The 17,850-nt window shown below is 35.5% G+C and overlaps 1 protein-coding gene across 2 annotated transcripts; it reads left to right on the top strand.

Moving 5' to 3' along the window:
- Positions 1-1,025: 1,025 nt before the first annotated feature.
- Positions 1,026-15,598, top strand: BGAL10 (beta-galactosidase 10). Of its 2 annotated transcripts, none has more exons than XM_088251611.1 (19): positions 1,026-1,522; positions 1,785-1,880; positions 1,982-2,094; positions 2,216-2,282; positions 2,584-2,682; positions 3,820-3,963; positions 5,137-5,225; positions 7,127-7,232; positions 7,429-7,516; positions 7,640-7,758; positions 9,240-9,404; positions 9,562-9,770; positions 10,844-10,953; positions 11,410-11,519; positions 12,447-12,554; positions 13,302-13,412; positions 13,523-13,731; positions 14,395-14,728; positions 15,288-15,598. In XM_088251611.1, the coding sequence occupies exons 1-19, from the start codon at positions 1,358-1,360 to the stop codon at positions 15,396-15,398; spliced, it is 2,553 nt and encodes an 850-aa protein (XP_088107737.1). In that variant the 5' UTR covers positions 1,026-1,357; the 3' UTR covers positions 15,399-15,598. The 2 variants fall into 2 exon arrangements, with proteins under 2 accessions (XP_088107737.1, XP_088107738.1); XM_088251612.1 differs by having other exon boundaries at positions 1,029-1,522; positions 2,590-2,682.
- The last annotated feature ends 2,252 nt before the right edge of the window (positions 15,599-17,850 follow it).

The following is a 17,850-nucleotide window of genomic DNA, read 5'->3' as shown; positions in this document are numbered from 1 at the left end:
TTTCGGTCCGAATGGAACTCAATCTTTGATAAAATTCTCCATGAATTTTGCTCCACATATGATGGAACTTCATCTCATAACCTGTGATAGGGTCATGACTAACGTTCACCCAAGACTGACACAACGCAATATCTTCCTGAGTTGCCCATGAGCCTCCGGCTTCGACAGAAGATGCCATTTGTTTTTTTTTTTTTTTATACAAATGGAAAGTAGTAGAAAAATGTGAGTTGAGAGTAAAAAATATTGGAAGGAGAAGAGTTTGTATGGAGAATTGATGTGGAAAGTGAAAAATGTGAGTGGAGAGAAAAAAATATTGGAAGGAGAAGAGTTTGTATGGAGAATTGATGTGGAAAGTGAATAATGTGAGTGGAGAGTAAAAAATTTGGATGGAGAAGAAATTGTACGAAGATTTGGTGTGAAAAGTAAATAAAATGGTTAGGTATTTATAGGGAAAAAATACATAATTTTTTTAAAAAATTTCAGAATTTTTTGGATATTTTTTGCAATTTTTTTGGCCAAAAAACGAGGACCGTCGGATTTCTGGAAAAAAACATATCGGAGCGTCCCAGTTGCGACACGTGTCACATAGCTGTTGGAGTCTGCCAGGGCTGACGTCACGCTAACGCCAGCGCGCGGAAGTCAAATTTTTTTTACCGTTGGTACGTGTAATTCACGCGCTAACGGTTAAAAAAATTTGAATTACCTCGCGCTGACGTCAGCGTGACTCCAGCGCTGACGTCACAAGACTCGGGCTGAAGCCCAGGCGAAACCTGCCCTTGGACTTGCCCAGACTGGTGGGACCCACACCAAACCGGGCTGGAGGCTGCTGCACTGGAGCGACTTGGGCTTGCTCGGGAGGCCTTTTGCCTGGTTTTGAGTCTGCGCTGGAGATGCTCTATCTATCGGAAGTGCTCTTAATGAAACTTGTTTCTCAAAAAAAAAAGAAAAAGAAAAAGAAAAAGATCCGTTAGGACAAACACGTATCCAACCACCCACATGACTCTGACATGACATGAAATCTGCAGCCAATCTTGGGATTGTACCGGAGGTTGTGATTGTCAGAGATGAGATCCACCGACTTCCCTAAAACCCCAAAAAACCCTCTCTCTGTATTTTTTCAAATATTTATTTATTCTGTATAAAAATACAAATAAAAAAGAAAAGAAGAGAAAATACTACTGGGATTGGATTGGACAGTATTAGGCAGTACCTGTCCCACTGAGATTGCTGAGCTATTCGTCATCAATAGATTACCCAATTTCACATGCTCTGTTCTTTTCTGTCCGTCTCCCTCACACACATTCATACATAAAAGGCCATTGAGCTTCATTCATAGCTAGCTAGCTCTCTGAAGAAGATGAAGCTGCCATGGCTACTGTTTTCGCTGTTACTGAGCTTGACATTGTGGTCGGCAATGGCGATGGCAAGTAACGTGAGCTACGACAGTCGGTCTCTGATAATCGATGGCCAGCGGAAGCTACTCATTTCTGCTGCCATTCACTACCCTCGCAGTGTCCCAGGGGTAACTGTCTCTATCAAAAACCCACTTTACTTTACTCTTTCTTTCTAGTTAACTAGCTAGCTAGAGATAGCTCTTTTATGTTCTGCATTTTCCTTGGCAATTTAATGGAGCCTAATTGTTTGATAGAAGACCCTCTAAGCACATCTATTTAATTTTGTTTCATTATCTGATGGTTTTCCCCATTGTTTCCCTTTTTGTATTGCTTGTGCGTTGGATTGTTACTTGGTTCAAAACTTGAATGTGGTTTGTTTGCGTGGTCTAGATGTGGCCGAATCTAGTTCAAACGGCAAAAGAAGGAGGGGTGGATGTGATTGAGACATATGTCTTTTGGAATGGTCATGAACCATCTCCAGGCAATGTGAGTGAAATTCCAAAAGGAAAAAGCTCTTTTTTTTTAATATTTTTTTTTTGGTGACATATGGATTAAGAGGTACTTAATGTCTTAATTGGGATTTTCAGTATTATTTTGGGGGACGATATGATCTGGTGAAGTTTGTGAAGATCGTCGAGCAGGCTGGGATGTACTTGATTCTTCGAATTGGCCCATTTGTTGCCGCAGAATGGTACTTTGGGTATGCCATTCTATTTTGGATTGTAATATTGGTTTCTCCTGTTGCATACTTTTTTTCAGCTACTTTTCTTACTTTAATTATTGTTTGAGAACTCCTAAGAAATATTTGTTTAATACAACAGAGGAGTACCCGTTTGGCTGCATTATGTGCCTGGCACTGTATTTCGAACTGAAAATGAGCCCTTTAAGGTATGGAAGTCAAATTGTTACTGCCTAGGGTAGAAATATTATCGATAATGTTCCAAGAATATTCATATTTTCTTATGATCTTGGGATAGAGATTGGATTTCATTCTTACTTTCATGTTGGCTTCAATCACCAGGCCATTGTGTTTCAATTTATGTAGAGGTGATTAAATAATTAAACCAATTTTCTTCATCCCCTCTATTTTCTCCTTCATGTATTTCTGTTTAGGTGCTACATCATAACTGTTTCCCATTTGAAATTAATTAGTTTCCCCTCTCTAACTGATTTTGCCTACTTCCTGGGGTTTCAGTATCATATGCAGAAGTTCACAGCATTCATAGTTAACCTTATGAAACAGGAGAAGCTTTTTGCATCACAAGGAGGTCCCATTATCTTGGCACAGGCAAGTATCTTTGATTTCGGAAGCACTTAGATGAAATTTTTATTTTTGGTTAAACCATTTAGTGATAGTTAATCAAATGTCCTGGTTTTGTGCAATTATACAGCATCATGCTAGGGTTACGTTTTGTCAATTAAACGTAGTTGTCTTATTGGTAAATATTTGGTTTCTATATATTTATCCTTCTTGAGAGATGAATACATTAGATAATTGTTTCTATTCCAAATCTTGCATTTCTACTCTGTCAAGCGTACTAAAGATGTCAAAATAGAAAAGAAAATATGATTTGTGAACCTTGTTTTCTTCTACTAAAATGGGAGCTCTAGGTCCAGATTGATTCTGATTCTGATTCTGATTTGCCTGGTGATCTTTCTATATAATTGTTTATTCTGATTTGCTTTCTTGGCTGGAAAGCATTTGTATTTACGAGATTTTTATTTAGCTCATCTTGGTGACATTGTGTAATCATTCTAGTTCCCTAATCACATTGTGTGATTGGAATTCATTTTCGATTTTTACAGATCATTGTTTTAGTTTTTCTATTACACAAATTTGTTAACAATTTAAAGGATGAGGTACATGAAATCCATCCATTCTCAACAGAATTGATGAAATTGTTAGTGTCCCTAGATTTTGAATCTTATTATCCCAATAAGATTTAAGTTTGCTTACATTATTGTTTATGCAAGTGATAATGTTTATATGTAAAGGAGATTAGTATTTGAAATTAAAAATTTCCCTGAGCTAAAAAGGATATTGTTATGTGAAAGTAAATTTCGAAGACACATCTTGCTAATATAGTAGACTTACTTATCAGTTTTAAATTATAATAAATTGATATGAGAAAGTTTCCATAGATTCTGATTCTAGAGAGCCGTATGTTCAGTTAATTTTTTGTTGTTTGGTTTGATTTCACTTATAATTGTCTTCTTCCAAAACTGAAAATTTCTTTTTTCGATCAAGTAAATCAATTGAAGGGTTTGGGAATTTTGTCTATGTTTTAGTTTTGAATTTTTCTTGTTAGGAAAAGAAAGAAAAGAACAGAAAAAAGGTTTTCAGATTCTTTTACTCGGTTTTTTCATTAATGTACATCTTTGTAACAGATGTTAAGCTTCACTCAACATAATTCTTTCGCTGCAGATAGAAAATGAGTATGGATACTATGAAAAAGACTATGGAGATGGGGGTAAACAATATGCCATGTGGGCTGCTAGCATGGCTGTTTCTCAGAATATAGGCGTGCCTTGGATCATGTGCCAACAATTTGATGCTCCAGAGTCTGTGGTAAGGTCACTTGAAAGGTTTTTTATCTTAGCTTAGAGAAGTACTGTTTAGTGTTTATTTACAATTATTAATTTATTATATATAATTTACAGAATCCAGATTCTGCCTATTTATGACTGAAACAATATAAAAAAGTTTTGGTTTTTGACTTCTGGAATTGGGAGAGTATCTGCACATGTATAGTTGAACGATATTATTGTTATAATGAGTTGGTCAGATTAAAACTTTTAATTTTGACATTTTTCTTCAAGCTTCTGTACTTCAATTAACTAAATTGAAGAATTCTTTTATGTCAAAACAATTTAAGATTTAAAAATGTGCGTTTGTTCACCTTGCCTTTTACTGACGTGATTTTTTTAGGCATGTTTTCTGTATCATACAATAGAAAAATAAGGTTGAAGGAATTTCTCCTTGCAGTTTCTCATATATATATTTATATAAACCCTAAACCTTATTTGAGGGACACCCATGTAGGGCCCACCATACATTGTATTTCATTTATCCAAACCGTTTATTTTGTAGATATTCATTCAAAGATCATTTCTGCAAAAAATCACCTGAATCCGATATCATTTGACCACTCAATTAAATTATTGAAATTTTAGTACTTTCTTGAAGCACCGTTTTCATTGATTTTCTAGGACACAATTAAATGTCTAAATGGTTTCCGATTTGTCCAATTTTTGGCAAGGATGATTAATGAATGAAGACTTAAAAATTAGATAGTTTCGATCGTTGGAAAAAAAAATCGTAGGGTACCTTAAAGGTCATCCCTCAAATAAAATTATTTAAGGGATCCCTTATATATAAACCCATTATAATCACAGGCAGGTTTAAGCAGTTACTGATTTATTGACTGGATTGTTATGGTTTACTCAAGGGTATCTTGACTCTCTCTCTCTCTCTCTCTCTCTCTCTCTCTGTGTTGCACAAGAAAAAATTTGCACAAGTAATTCAGGAGTTCAGATGCCATTATTTCTTCTTTGAATGGTCATGTGATATGAAAGTCATGGTATCACTGTATCTATGCACATTTTTTTATATGACCTGTGTATTGAATTCTTGTTTGATTTATGTATGGACTAATACCTTAAAATTATATAAGATTTGGATGTTTGGGAATTTTAGCATTCTACGAAAAGTATGACATCCCAATCCATGTTTCTTTTGCAGATAAATACTTGTAACTCGTTCTACTGTGATCAATTTACACCTATCTATCCGAACAAACCTAAAATTTGGACAGAGAATTGGCCTGGCTGGTAATGTAGTATTGCACCTTTGTCTCTCTGTTTCTATTTCATTTCTATGTTTAATTTTTCTATTAATCTTTTTGTTATGATATCATCATCATTTAGCCATCTTCATGAAAGTGTAGGTGCTTGAAAATCAAATACTTTTGTTATGCCAGCTCCCATCGAATTTTTTTTGGTATGGTTTCTATTAACATATTCAAGACAAAATTGTCTTTTTATTTTTCGCGAATTAACCATTTTCAATATATTCTTCTTTCAAGAGAATATATTCGAATTAGGTAAGTCTACAAACTAACACCTAATATATGCAAATGATACACAACTAAAATCACTGACGGACAGTTTAACAGACCTCTGAAAACTATATAGTCTATGGCAAATGAGTTCAGAATGAGTTGAGGGTAGAACATCCAACCAAAAACCAATTGGGACAGAATGAGTGGAAAGGAATATCATATATTCTGATACAAGGCTTAGAATTTGGGATGTGAAATTTTATATTCTCAAAACACACCCTCACATGTAGACATATTGAGCAAAAAGATGTGGATCAATGATGTTAGATGGCGTGGAGCACGTATAGCCAAATTGGCTTGACATGAGGATGAATTCCGCACTCTAGTACCAAGTTCAAGTTAGAGCACCCAAGTCAAAACTGGTTGGCAATGAGTGTAGAAGTCAAAGGTATTAGATATTGTGATGTGGGTGTTATATTCTAAATTCATGTACTCAAAAACAAAAAACACAATAGCTAAAAGTGTTCCTTGGTGAGGAGGAGTGTTTATAGGTTAGGGTGTGCAGTTTTGGGCTTATTTGTGGGCATTTGTAGCTTTGGAGTTTAAGGGGCTATCTTTCTCTGTTATTCTATTAGATCGGGAAGCAGATGTTATCTAGTTTTCTGGAATGCGGTGGTTGCCTTGATTTAACTTCTTTAGGATAGAATCACTGATCTAGGTCCTTGTTTAGTTTTTTCCAGAGGCTTCTTGTTTACTAATCGTACAGTTGTTTTATTTATTTATATTTTCCTGAGAATCATCAAGTGTCAGTGGTCTGATCAGCATAAGAAACAAACTGAACATGGAGGCTTCTATATATCACAAGCTTCAATAAAAAATGATAATGGAGTTGAATATATTTGGTGCAAGCATGAAACTAGATTGAAGCAATGTAAATGGTACTAAGGTTGTCACAGTAGAGCATGATAGGCGTTGAACCGCACAATGTGCCTGCATTCATGTGTTGCTGCAACGTCTCGAGATACACCCATATCCAAGAACCTGCATCTGAGCACCTAGGGTGTGTGCCTACACCTTGGACTACACATCATGCCTTGCTTCCTTTAGCACCCTACAGGGTGACTTCCAACGCAATTATGTAGCATGCTTCATCCTGTTTGCTCCACCTTAAGTCGCACGTAGTTTCCAGCTACCTTGTGCAACAAATAGGATGACTTCAATCTCTGATTTTTATTTAATGTCTTATGGGTTCATTAGGCGTTGTTTGGCTTTATTATTTTAATATGGTTTTAAGGAGTTTATGAGATTAAGATATAGGATTTAGGGTGTGAGGTTTTTTCCATTAAGGATACATTGGTGAATATTCAGTCGGCAATTGAGTTACAGTGGGTCTAACTGCAACTGACTTAAAATGGATTGTTACAGTCCTCTAACTGCCGCTGAGTAATATATCATGGGGGATTAGAATACAAAGTATGGGTGCATGCTTCTGGGTAAGAAATATATATATGCATTGGGGACCTATGACTAGGTGCCTCATAATTTAATTCTGCTGTAGCTGTTTCAGTCTTATCTTGGAACAGTACTCTCTCTCTTTCCATATGCTGATTCTTTCTGAATCAAAATTTCCTCTTAGCTTATGTGGTTGGATCAATCTCCCATTTATTTCAGGTTTCAAACATTTGGCGCCAGAAATCCTCACAGGCCAGCTGAAGATATTGCTTATTCTGTAGCTCGCTTTTTCCAAAAAGGAGGCAGTGTTCAAAATTACTACATGGTACTTCATTAATTCTGTGACAAAATTTTCATGTATGTTATGTAACTTTGCCATTAGATTTCTCCTTTGGTACTTTTTTTTTGTTTTTTTGTTTCCATGTTCATCAATTTTTTCATTCATTATTTCTCTATTGTTGGTGGCATTACATTTGTTAACGTAATTATCATAGTTGTTACTTTTTTCTTTTGTGGTTTAGTATCATGGAGGAACCAATTTTGGTCGCACTTCAGGTGGACCATTCATTACCACGAGTTATGACTATGAGGCACCAATTGATGAATATGGTTAGCTATTGTGATGCCTCAAATTTTTTTTTTCAACTTTTATATATCCAATCTGAATATGAATATACCCAACATTTGTGATACTAAATTCTAATGTACTTCTTGTTTTCATTTCGTTTATAGGATTACCTAGGCTTCCAAAATGGGGCCACCTTAAGCAACTTCACAGAGCCATTAAGTTATGTGAGCATATCACGCTCAATGGTGAGCGAATTAATGTTTCGCTGGGTCCTTCCCAAGAGGTATATTTTCTGACAGTATTCGTCTTTGTCATTGCTAGATATTAATGTTTTGTTTTTGCCCTAGATATAGTAATCAAAGGAAACTAGTTTAAAGCTTGGTATTTGGCCGACTTCGTCTTCAAAGATCCTTGAATGTGTTCTAATTAATTTGATATGCTGGTAGTACTTGTACAGGAGCTGCTATGTGGTTCTTGTTAGTGGATGTGTTAAATTCAATTTTAGCTGTACAGTCATATTCTCTGCTGCTTATGAAAAAGGAAGCTTTTGTGTTCAAGATTGACTCTGAGAAAGCCTACGACCACATGGAGTGGAATTTCCTTGATTTTGTGTTGGAGAAGAAGGGCTTCAAAACTAAATGGAGGCGATGGATCAGTGAATGCTTGCACTTAGTCCATCTTTTTCATTTTAATTAGTGCGAGACCTAAGGGAAAATTTGGTGCCTCAAGAGGGATAAGCAAGCAGATCTGCTATCTCCTTTTTTATTGGTGTTGATAACTCATGTGTTAAGTAGATTAGTCTAGAAAGCATTACAAAATCAGTTAGTTTTGGGGTGGGATGTAGGAAGAGATAGACTGGAAATTTCACACCTGAAATTGGTGGATGATACAGTATTTTTCCTATCTGATGATGAACAGAAATGGAGGAGCATGCTATCTTTGCTGGTTTTTTCTTTTTTGTACACTATGACTTGAAAATTAACAAGTCAAAATGTTTGATGTTGGATTTTAACACAAAGGATAGCAAAGTTCAGAGGTTGGCAGAGTTGTGGGGTTGTGGATTGGGATTGTGGACTTTAAAATATTTGGGCCTACCAATGGGGAGTAATCTGAGAAGTGCTAGCTTCTGAAACCTGGCATTAGAGAAGGTTGAGAGGCACTTGCAGGGTTGGGAAAAAGCTTTCTTGTCGAGAGGGGGACGTTTAACGTTAATGCAATCGGTATTGGGTAGCTTGCCGACTTACGATGTTTCTCTATTTACGGCTCCTTGGGGTATTGTTAAGAAATTGGAAGGAAGAATGTGTAACTTTTTGTGGGAAGGTGCAGGGTAAGGGAAAAGGGACAGCTTGATTAACTGTGGTTTCTTATTCTAGATCTAGTTCTCTGTATTAATGTTCTTTTCTTTTATGCTCTTGGCGGATTATTTGTGCACTTTATTGTACAGTCTCTCATGAAATAAAATTTCATATTTTTTGTTTCCTCTGCTTATACGTTTTAGCTCATGTTGTAGTATTTAGTTTTCTGTATTAATGTTCTTTTCTTTTATGCTCTTGGGGGATTACTTCTGCACTTTAATGCACAGTCTTTCTTATCAAATAAATTTTCATATATATATTTTAAATGTCCACTGCTTATACTTTTTAGTTCATGTTGTAATATTCGGTTCTGCCAATTTGTTCTTTTAATATTTTCACCAAATTAAAACTTCCTTTTAATCTATTTCACAACTAGGGAAATATTACTGAACAGTACCCTGCATTGTAGGCTGATGTGTATACTGACTCTTCTGGAGCATGTGCTGCCTTTATAGCTAACATGGACGACAAAAATGACAAGACAGTAGAATTTCGAAATGTGTCATATCATCTGCCAGCATGGTCAGTTAGCATACTGCCTGACTGCAAAAATGCAGTATTTAATACCGCAAAGGTAAAAATTCAGTTCTGTGATGCCTGCGTACTCTCATTCCCGACAAGATATACTTTCAATTGTTAATATGTTTATCTTATCTTGTATGCTGAATACATGCATATATGCGTATATAGATATGTTCTGCTTCTTACATAGGATTTAAATTTTCCAACAGGTTGGATACCAGAGCTCTGTAGTTGAAATGCTACCTGAGAGTTTGCAGCCATCAGTGGTATCACCTGACAAAAGCTTTAAAGATCTCAAATGGGATGTATTTGTGGAGAAACCTGGAATTTGGGCTGAAGCTGACTTCGTTAAAAATGGCTTGGTGGATCACATCAACACCACAAAATTTACCACCGACTATCTATGGTACACAACAAGGTTCGTCTTTGCTCATTATGAAAATAAATAACAGCATGCTTTTACCATTTTCTCTGTCATTTTTATCAAGGATTTGGTAGCCACTTAGGCCTTTTATTGCTAAGTCAAGAGCGTGCTTAGAGGCAATAAATAGTCCGGGATGGGGATAACATAGGACCCCAAGTGACATTGACTTTTTGGGCCATTAAAAATTGAAAGGTACTATTTACACCCAAGATCATTACACCTATCTCCAAAAAAAAAAGTTTCAAACTTCCCAACCATTTTTCGTTTGAAGTTTTTAAAACTTTAAAAAAACTAAACCCTTAATTGAAATGCTCTTAAATTTTGAAAATTAAAAAATAATCCTGTGTAATATGTTTTGAAAGGTGTGTCTCGGATGTGATGGAATTTAGTCCATTTCATTTGTGTTTTTCTTCTTTTTTCAATAATAAAGCTTTGTTTTTCTTCTTTTTAAATGAAACTCATATTTAAACTCACTCTTCCTCTATGAATCAAGGTCTAAAGCTTCCTTCTGTATGCATTTAGACTTTATAAGAGTCTTAGATCCTTCGATTTAGGTTTTCAAATGGTCTGCAGTGCATAAAAATAGAAAATGAGTACTAAATGCATTTTGTTCTTCGATAAATCTTAAAACCCTAAATTTGCTAATTATTTACACTACATTAGAGTCTTAGATCCCTTGATTTGGTTTTTCAAATGGTCTCCAATGCATAAAGATAGAAAATTGGTATCCAATGGATAAAAATAGAAAATTGGTACTAAATTCATTTTGTTCTTTGACACATCTTAAAACCCAAATTTTGCTATTTTTCCCGTACTTTTAGTTATTAAAAAGCTCCTCTGCTGCTGCTCTATAAATTTTTCTATTATATATCGATAACTGCTCCATTTTATATGCATTTTGATTATAAAAAAAATTCGTATAATTTTTTTAGTAGTATCTTTGGAGATTCCTTTTCTACTTAAGCCAATGTGCACACATGATGTAACAGATATGTAAAATAGATTAAATGTGCATTGTAGAGCTGAAGCAAGTAATTTCTATGACTCATAGGATTCTTTAATCGCAGCATATTTGTTGGTGAAACTGAAGCATTTCTAAAGAATGGTAGCTCGCCAGTTCTTCTAATTGAATCAAAGGGTCATGCTCTCCATGCTTTTGTGAATCAAGAACTCCAAGGTTATTATTCTGATCTAAAAGTTTTATGGTCAGTATTCAAAAGGCAAACTTGCATGCACTTCTTTTTCTGTTAAAATGAGTCATGTTTCTGTAGTGACTGTTATCCGTTGAGAATATTAAACCCCACATCAGTTCTAATCCCATGATATATAAGATCCTGGGCCTCTCCACCTGTAGCCAATTTGTGCCGGATTGGATCCTCTTCAACCGGGTGTCATAGCAGGAGACCCTGACTTTGAATCCCTGCAATTGCATCCTCACTTGTGAGGGGGAGTGTTAGAATACAAAGTAGTAGTTGGCCCACATTCTTACAGGTTTAAGATTTTAGGAATAGTATACAACTCTTTTTTTTTTTGGTCCTAATCCTAACCCATTAGCCCACCGTCCAATAACTTTTTCGTCAAATTTTTTAAAGATAGCTCTTGCTAATAATTGTCATATATGCTTGATCTTCAGCTAGTGCATCTGGAAATGGGACGCACCCACCCTTCAAATTAAAAACTCCTATCTCTCTGAAGGCAGGAAAGAATGAAATTGCTCTGCTAAGCATGACAGTTGGTTTGCAGGTATGTTCGTCTTCTGTCATGCCTAATTGCCATGATTATTTACTGTTAACTTTCAGTTGAGACTAGTGTCAACCACTTCATTTGATGCACAATGGAAAAACAACTATGAGTCTGCCTATGAGTCAGGGTTGTCTACCATGCCAATTCAAAAAATTTGGAAATGTTGGATTCCATTTAGTTATGATTTTTTAAATCCATTCTCCCATCCATTCTTTCAAATCTATTTTCTTATGTATTCATAGTTCACTATTACCCTAACCTACACTACCAGTTTTAGTTAATTTTAAATGAGAAGACATTCTGGGTGCTTTCCTTTCTCCTCTTTGTTTATATCTATTATTAAAAATGCAAGGGACTCTAGTGAGATGATTCAGATTTGCAGTATTTCTACGGCCAGTGATCTTTGATCTTAGTCAGAAAGAAAAAGAACAAAAAACAAAAGTAGGTAATAAACTTCATAAATTTTGTTGTAGTTTCTTTTAGTGCCAAGTACCCTTTCAGACATTCAGTAGCAACTCTTTATATAATCCATGCTTTTCTTCTTCCCTAAGTCAGAAGTGTAATATTTGAATATATATCTGCAGAACTCGGGTTAGTTTTTTTGAATAAATATGGGGAGCTTCCAAAGAGGGAGTCCACGTATTGGAGCCCATCCTGCAATTTTGTTTATCTTAAGGGGAAACCTAAAGGAGAAAAGACAGTTGATACATTCGACCACATTGATGGGTCAGCCTCCACAATGCGGTCTTTTTCTCCAAAAGAACATCATTAGAGATTTTCCTTATGCATACATACATGCGTACATATATATATGTTATATTGAATATAGCTGGCTCATTACCAGTCATCTTTGTATATTGTTAACTTTTTGTTAACTTTTAATTCTACAATTTTAACATCTTATTAATTACTTGTTTTTGCTCTTAGAATGCAGGATCATTTTATGAATGGGTAGGGGCAGGGCTAACCAGTGTCAACATTACAGGGTTCAACAATGGGACAATAGATTTGTCTGCGTATAATTGGACCTACAAGGTATTTTCTCCCTTTCAATCAGTTTTTTTTCCTTCTCGCTTTTCTTTAGCTAATGAAAACAAGAAACATAAAATACAGAGCAGAATGCCAACTGCAACCAGTTGATTTCTTACATGGGTGTTTGTACCCAACTTTGCACTGTGGCCGAAATAGGTGGTCTAGAATATTCCAAGGAAAATCCTTGTGCGTACCAAGGGGAGGTCTGCAAGGAAAAGGGAAAGTATTTTCAAAGGTCAACTTAGATGCCAAGATAGCACATCAAGGTTGGGCCACTAGTGGCCCAGATTATAGATATAGCATGTGCGCAATTGATTTCCTTTCATCAGATTTTCGCTTTGTAATTTCCTACTGATTCTCTCAATTTCAAGGCAATTTCTTTGTTTTTTTCATATTGTGATTTAAGCTTTCTAGATAAAAAAGATTTGAAGTCCTTGATCAATTAACGAGTAGAAAAGAACTTATGCCAAGCCAATTCCCCACTTGGTTCACAATCGTTTGGTCCAAAGTGACATATATTGGTGCATATTTCCTCATTCTACCAAACTTTTCTAGTTTGGTGCTGGTATGGTCACGTATTTAATCACTTGGCCTGATTTGGTGTAAAGAATGGTTTTAAATGTGGTTAACTTTGAGTTGCAAAATTTTTCTAAAGAATATAGCCTACCTTTTGAGAATCTGTATTGAAAGTGTATTTCAGCTTTTGTTTTTTTAACTGACTGACGTGTAATTTCTTTTTTCTATTCCCAGATTGGATTGCAAGGAGAACACCTAGGACTTTACAAGGGAGACGGTTTAGGTAATGCAAATTGGGTTTTGACCTCAGAACCACCAAGGAAACAACCTTTGACGTGGTATAAGGTGAAGACTTGGATAACCTGACTTTTCATATGCTTGACAAATAAGCCCTTACCTTATTTAAGAACAGCTGGTTAAGGGCGGTAATAGAGAATTTACTTGGAATATTGTAGGTTAATGTGGACCCTCCGCCAGGTGATGAACCTATTGGGCTCGATATGATTGACATGGGAAAAGGTCTAGCTTGGTTAAATGGAGAAGAAATTGGAAGATACTGGCCTAGGAAGAGCCCTACTCATGGATGTGTTAAAGAATGCAATTACAGAGGCAAATTTGATCCAGACAAATGCAACACAGGATGTGGAGGACCAACACAAAGATGGTAAAACAAGGGAAAAAAGTTCAATGCACTTTTTTATTTTTGAAATAAACTTAGAAGCCAATTGTCTTCTGCTGCTTTCCTTTTAATTGCTGCCAGAAAATTATTGGACCGGACAGCCATGAATAAGTTTCATCACCAGTTGTCAAAATCTTAAAATGAAAAAAAGCAAAAAGCTCAGGACTCAAGAGAGTTCTGTAAAAGCAAAAAGCTTTACACTGTTATTAGGATGCAGTGATGATGAGATCAGTCCCAAGTTATAGTGTTCAAATAACTGTTGCCCCATCAAGAATGTTAAAGCAATCAAGCACAGGCGTGCATTCACACACACATGCATGTACACACACTTTCTTTCTACAAAGGCACACACTTGCAAAAAGACAAAACACTAGTGTCTTAGCATAAGAAACTTTACTTTGATTTGTGGATACAATCCCAAACAATATGAGTAACATGCTTTTCTTCCCTTCTAATGATTACTGATTTTTCTGGTATTCTTTTATGCTATCAAATTCGTAGGACTTTGTTTTACTATAATAGATTTACATCTTCCTGGAGCTCTCAGTTATTTTCTTCTAAAATTCATGAGGCGAAACTGCATGACAGAAAAATGCAGCTCTATTGTTTGTGTCCAACAAAAAAGTAACGTCTTTCTGTCTGGCGCAGGTACCATGTTCCACGGTCTTGGTTCAAGCAATCTGGAAATGTGCTGGTGATATTCGAGGAGAAAGGTGGAGATCCACTGAAAATTAAATTCTCGAGACGGAAGATCACAGGTGTATGTGCCATTGTTGCAGAGAATTACCCCTCTATTGACCTTGAATCTTGGCCTGAGGGAAATGGAAGTAACAATACCATTGCAACAGTCCATTTGAGGTGCCCTGAGGGGACACATATTTCGACTGTAAACTTTGCCAGCTTCGGGAATCCTACAGGCTCCTGTGGATCCTACACCCAGGGTAACTGTCATGATCCTAACTCCACTTCTGTGGTTGAAAAGGTAAGCACCTCCAAACTCCCCTGTATTTGAATCAACTAAATTTATAGTGAGCTTGTCAGCAGCAGGCTTAATAACATTTTTGGGCATCATTTGAATTCAAAGCTTTAGTCCGAAGCTGTGTATATCAATTACACACTTTCCTCTCTACTTCACACATGGATCTCAACAGTCATCAAGGACAGCATAAAGTCGAGCTTTGATTACTCTCAGATATTAATTGTTTTTTTAAGAAATGAGAAGGTGAAATGTTAATACGTAAACTCAAAATGTAGAATTTCTCACAGAAGTGTCATGGCTCATGATCAAATTTTTGGGGAGATATATGTTTCCAGTGTTGAATAAGCGTCGGCTTCAGTGACTTGATCCTATGATTTAGCCACTTCTGCTCTAGCAAAAGTCTGAAACTGTCATCAGATCCAAAAACCTCATGCCTTGCACTAGCATAAATTTCCAGCTTTAGCTAGTCATGTGCATAAACCACACCATCATCTCATAGAATTGAAATATTTCCATTTTAATTATATTCTCAGTTTCCTAAGATGCTTTCTACTTATTGCAGGTCTGCTTAAATCAAAACAAATGTGCCATAGAATTAACAGAAGAGAAGTTTAATGAGGATTTGTGTCCCAGTGTACCAAAGAAGCTTGCAGTTGAAGCAGTGTGCAGCTGAAATGTGGGTTTTTATTGAAGAGCAGTTTCAGTATAGACGGCCTGCTTCACTGAATACAAGAGAAGGGTACCTATCTTTATTTGTTTCTCTTTCTTCTTGCTATAGAAGAATGTAGCGGGAAGATGTTTATTTAAAGAGGTATTGTCTGCTATGTGGCTTGCCCTTTTGGAAGAAGTTTATTTATTATTTGTTTTACTTAATTAATTTTTCATTTTTACTTCTTTTTAAAGCCATTGAAAGCAATATATAAGTTAACCAAGGTAGTTGGTGTGAGTGGTTCGGCACTCTCATTCCTTAAGAGAGGTCAGGGGTTCGATCCCTGCTCTCGTGTGGAGTCACCACTTTGGCGAGCACTTTACCCCTTACGGGCCGAACCGGTGTGAGCGGGGATTAGTCTGGGTTATGGTTAAGGCTTAAAGGTGCCACCCATAATTGGGGTTCAACCAGGACCACCTCGTGGTTCAGACCAAAAAAAAAAAGAAGCAATATATGAGTTAGGATCGGGGACACGAAAAACCACAAATTTTTACACACTTTTTAAACCATTGGATTAAGTAAGTTACAATGGCTAGGATTGCATTTGTATGAGATATCAATTCTTTTAAAAAATTTAATAAACTTTGGGAACAACCCGGCATACCTTTAAAAGACTATTAATTATTCCAACAAAAAATAAAGACTATTAATTATTTATATTCTCTCTCCTCTCTTCATTTTTGTCTTCTGGTCAATCTTTTTCTTTTATCTTCCATCTTTATTCTGTAGGAGTCTACACACACTCAAAACCTTTTCCAATGAATTCTCCACCGAAAGAGTTTTGTGGGTCGCATTTGGTTGTTGAGGGAGATTCTTAGATCGCTAGAAAAAGTTTTGAAAGGATATCCCATTGATTTCTTCTTGAGAGATAAAGACCATGTAGTTTATTTTCTTCTTCATAACATTTGGTCATTGTTGCTGAAAAAATGCAAAGAATATTTTTGACACAAGTTTTAAACCCTTGGATTAGCCCACGATCGATGAATGTGTGATTAAACAAATTAATTATTTTATTCTTTAAATAAGCATTTACAGAAAATAAATTTTAATTGACTTTTGCATTTCCGCTCTTGTCATTTAATTAAGTTTTGCTGGCTTATTGACACAAGGCACTTCTTCTTCTTCTCTTCTTCGTGCCTTGTCATTAACACCACCTCCTTTCTTCTTGCTTTTTCAGTAACCCTAAAATCACAAACTAGCCATCCAATTTCAGCAAACCCTGAAATCACATAATAAATTATTTTTAATAAATATTGGTTATGAAGATGCTGAATATAAAGTTAAAGCTAAAACATAGCATATGAGAAACTCGAAGACAATCCAAATTAGTAGAGAAGATATGGAAGATTTCTTTGTTCCAACAGACCATATCAAAGTTATTTTAGGAGCTCTCTATAAAATTAAAACTTCAATCATGCTCTTTAGTTTAGGGAGTCATAAATGCTATAACTCTTTTCTAATTGGTCAATCTCTATTAAAAAATAATATAAAAAATAATAAACATTAATTAAAGGTTTGAAATACTCATTAAATAAAACAACATTAAATTATAGGGAGCTACTAGGAGTCCTCTCTCTCTCCTCAGATTTAGGAGCTCCTAGAGGTCTGCTTATTTTATGAGGTGGATAAGGAGCATGGTTGGAGTTGTATTTTTCCAAATCCTTCCTAAAATTTGTCTAATGAAGTGGTTTAAGGAGCCCATTGTGGATGCTCTTATGATGCTTTATTTAAAAATAAAATTAAAAAAATGAGATGAGAGAGAGAATGAATTCTTAATTAATATGGTATCATAATTTAAATCCCAATGTATAAATATCAATTAAAGAAAATTTATTTTTTGAGAAATCGAAGTACATCTCAACTATTAAAAGTTTATAGATCTAATGGTCTAAAACTTGTGCCAAAAATATGTTGCCACGGATCCGCCCCTTATATATATATATATATATATATATATATATATATATATAATCCCTTTCTATTGAGGGAAGCCATTTAGGATACCCTACGAATTTTTGTTTCAACAATCCAAACCATCTATTTTTTTAAGTCTTCATTCATGGTTCATCTTGGCAAAAAATTAGACAAATCGGAAACCATTTAGACATCTAATTGTGTCATGCAAAATCAATGAACACGGTGCTCCAAGAAAGTACTAAAATTTCAATAATTTAATAGAGTGGTCAAATGATATCATATTCAAGTTTTTTTTTTTTAAGAGATGATGTTTGAATGAATATTTACAAAATGGAAGGTTTGGATTAGTGAAATACAATGTATGGTGGGCTTGTAGGATGTCTCTCTTTCTTCAAGTCACAAATTAATTAGTAGAGAAGAGAAGAGAAGAGAAGAGAAGATTGCAGGAGAATTATGAATGTAGAAGAAAGAGAGACAAAAAATGCAGAGGATGTGAAGG

Source organism: Prunus avium, chromosome 4 (genome assembly GCF_965620075.1).
Source record: "Prunus avium chromosome 4, drPruAviu1.hap1.1, whole genome shotgun sequence".
Taxonomy (NCBI): Eukaryota; Viridiplantae; Streptophyta; class Magnoliopsida; order Rosales; family Rosaceae; genus Prunus; species Prunus avium.
The sequence above is the reverse complement of the archived record's forward strand: the minus strand, read 5'-3'. Positions and strand labels throughout refer to the sequence as shown.

Bases quoted from the DNA above. Each gene is read 5' to 3' on its own strand.
- BGAL10 (XM_088251611.1), top strand. From the start codon at position 1,358: ATGAAGCTGCCATGGCTACTGTTTTCGCTGTTACTGAGCTTGACATTG. The intron at 1,881-1,981 runs GTGAGTGAAATT...TGGGATTTTCAG, and splicing joins ATGAACCATCTCCAGGCAAT to TATTATTTTGGGGGACGATA. The intron at 11,520-12,446 runs GTATGTTCGTCT...TTTTGCTCTTAG, and splicing joins GCATGACAGTTGGTTTGCAG to AATGCAGGATCATTTTATGA.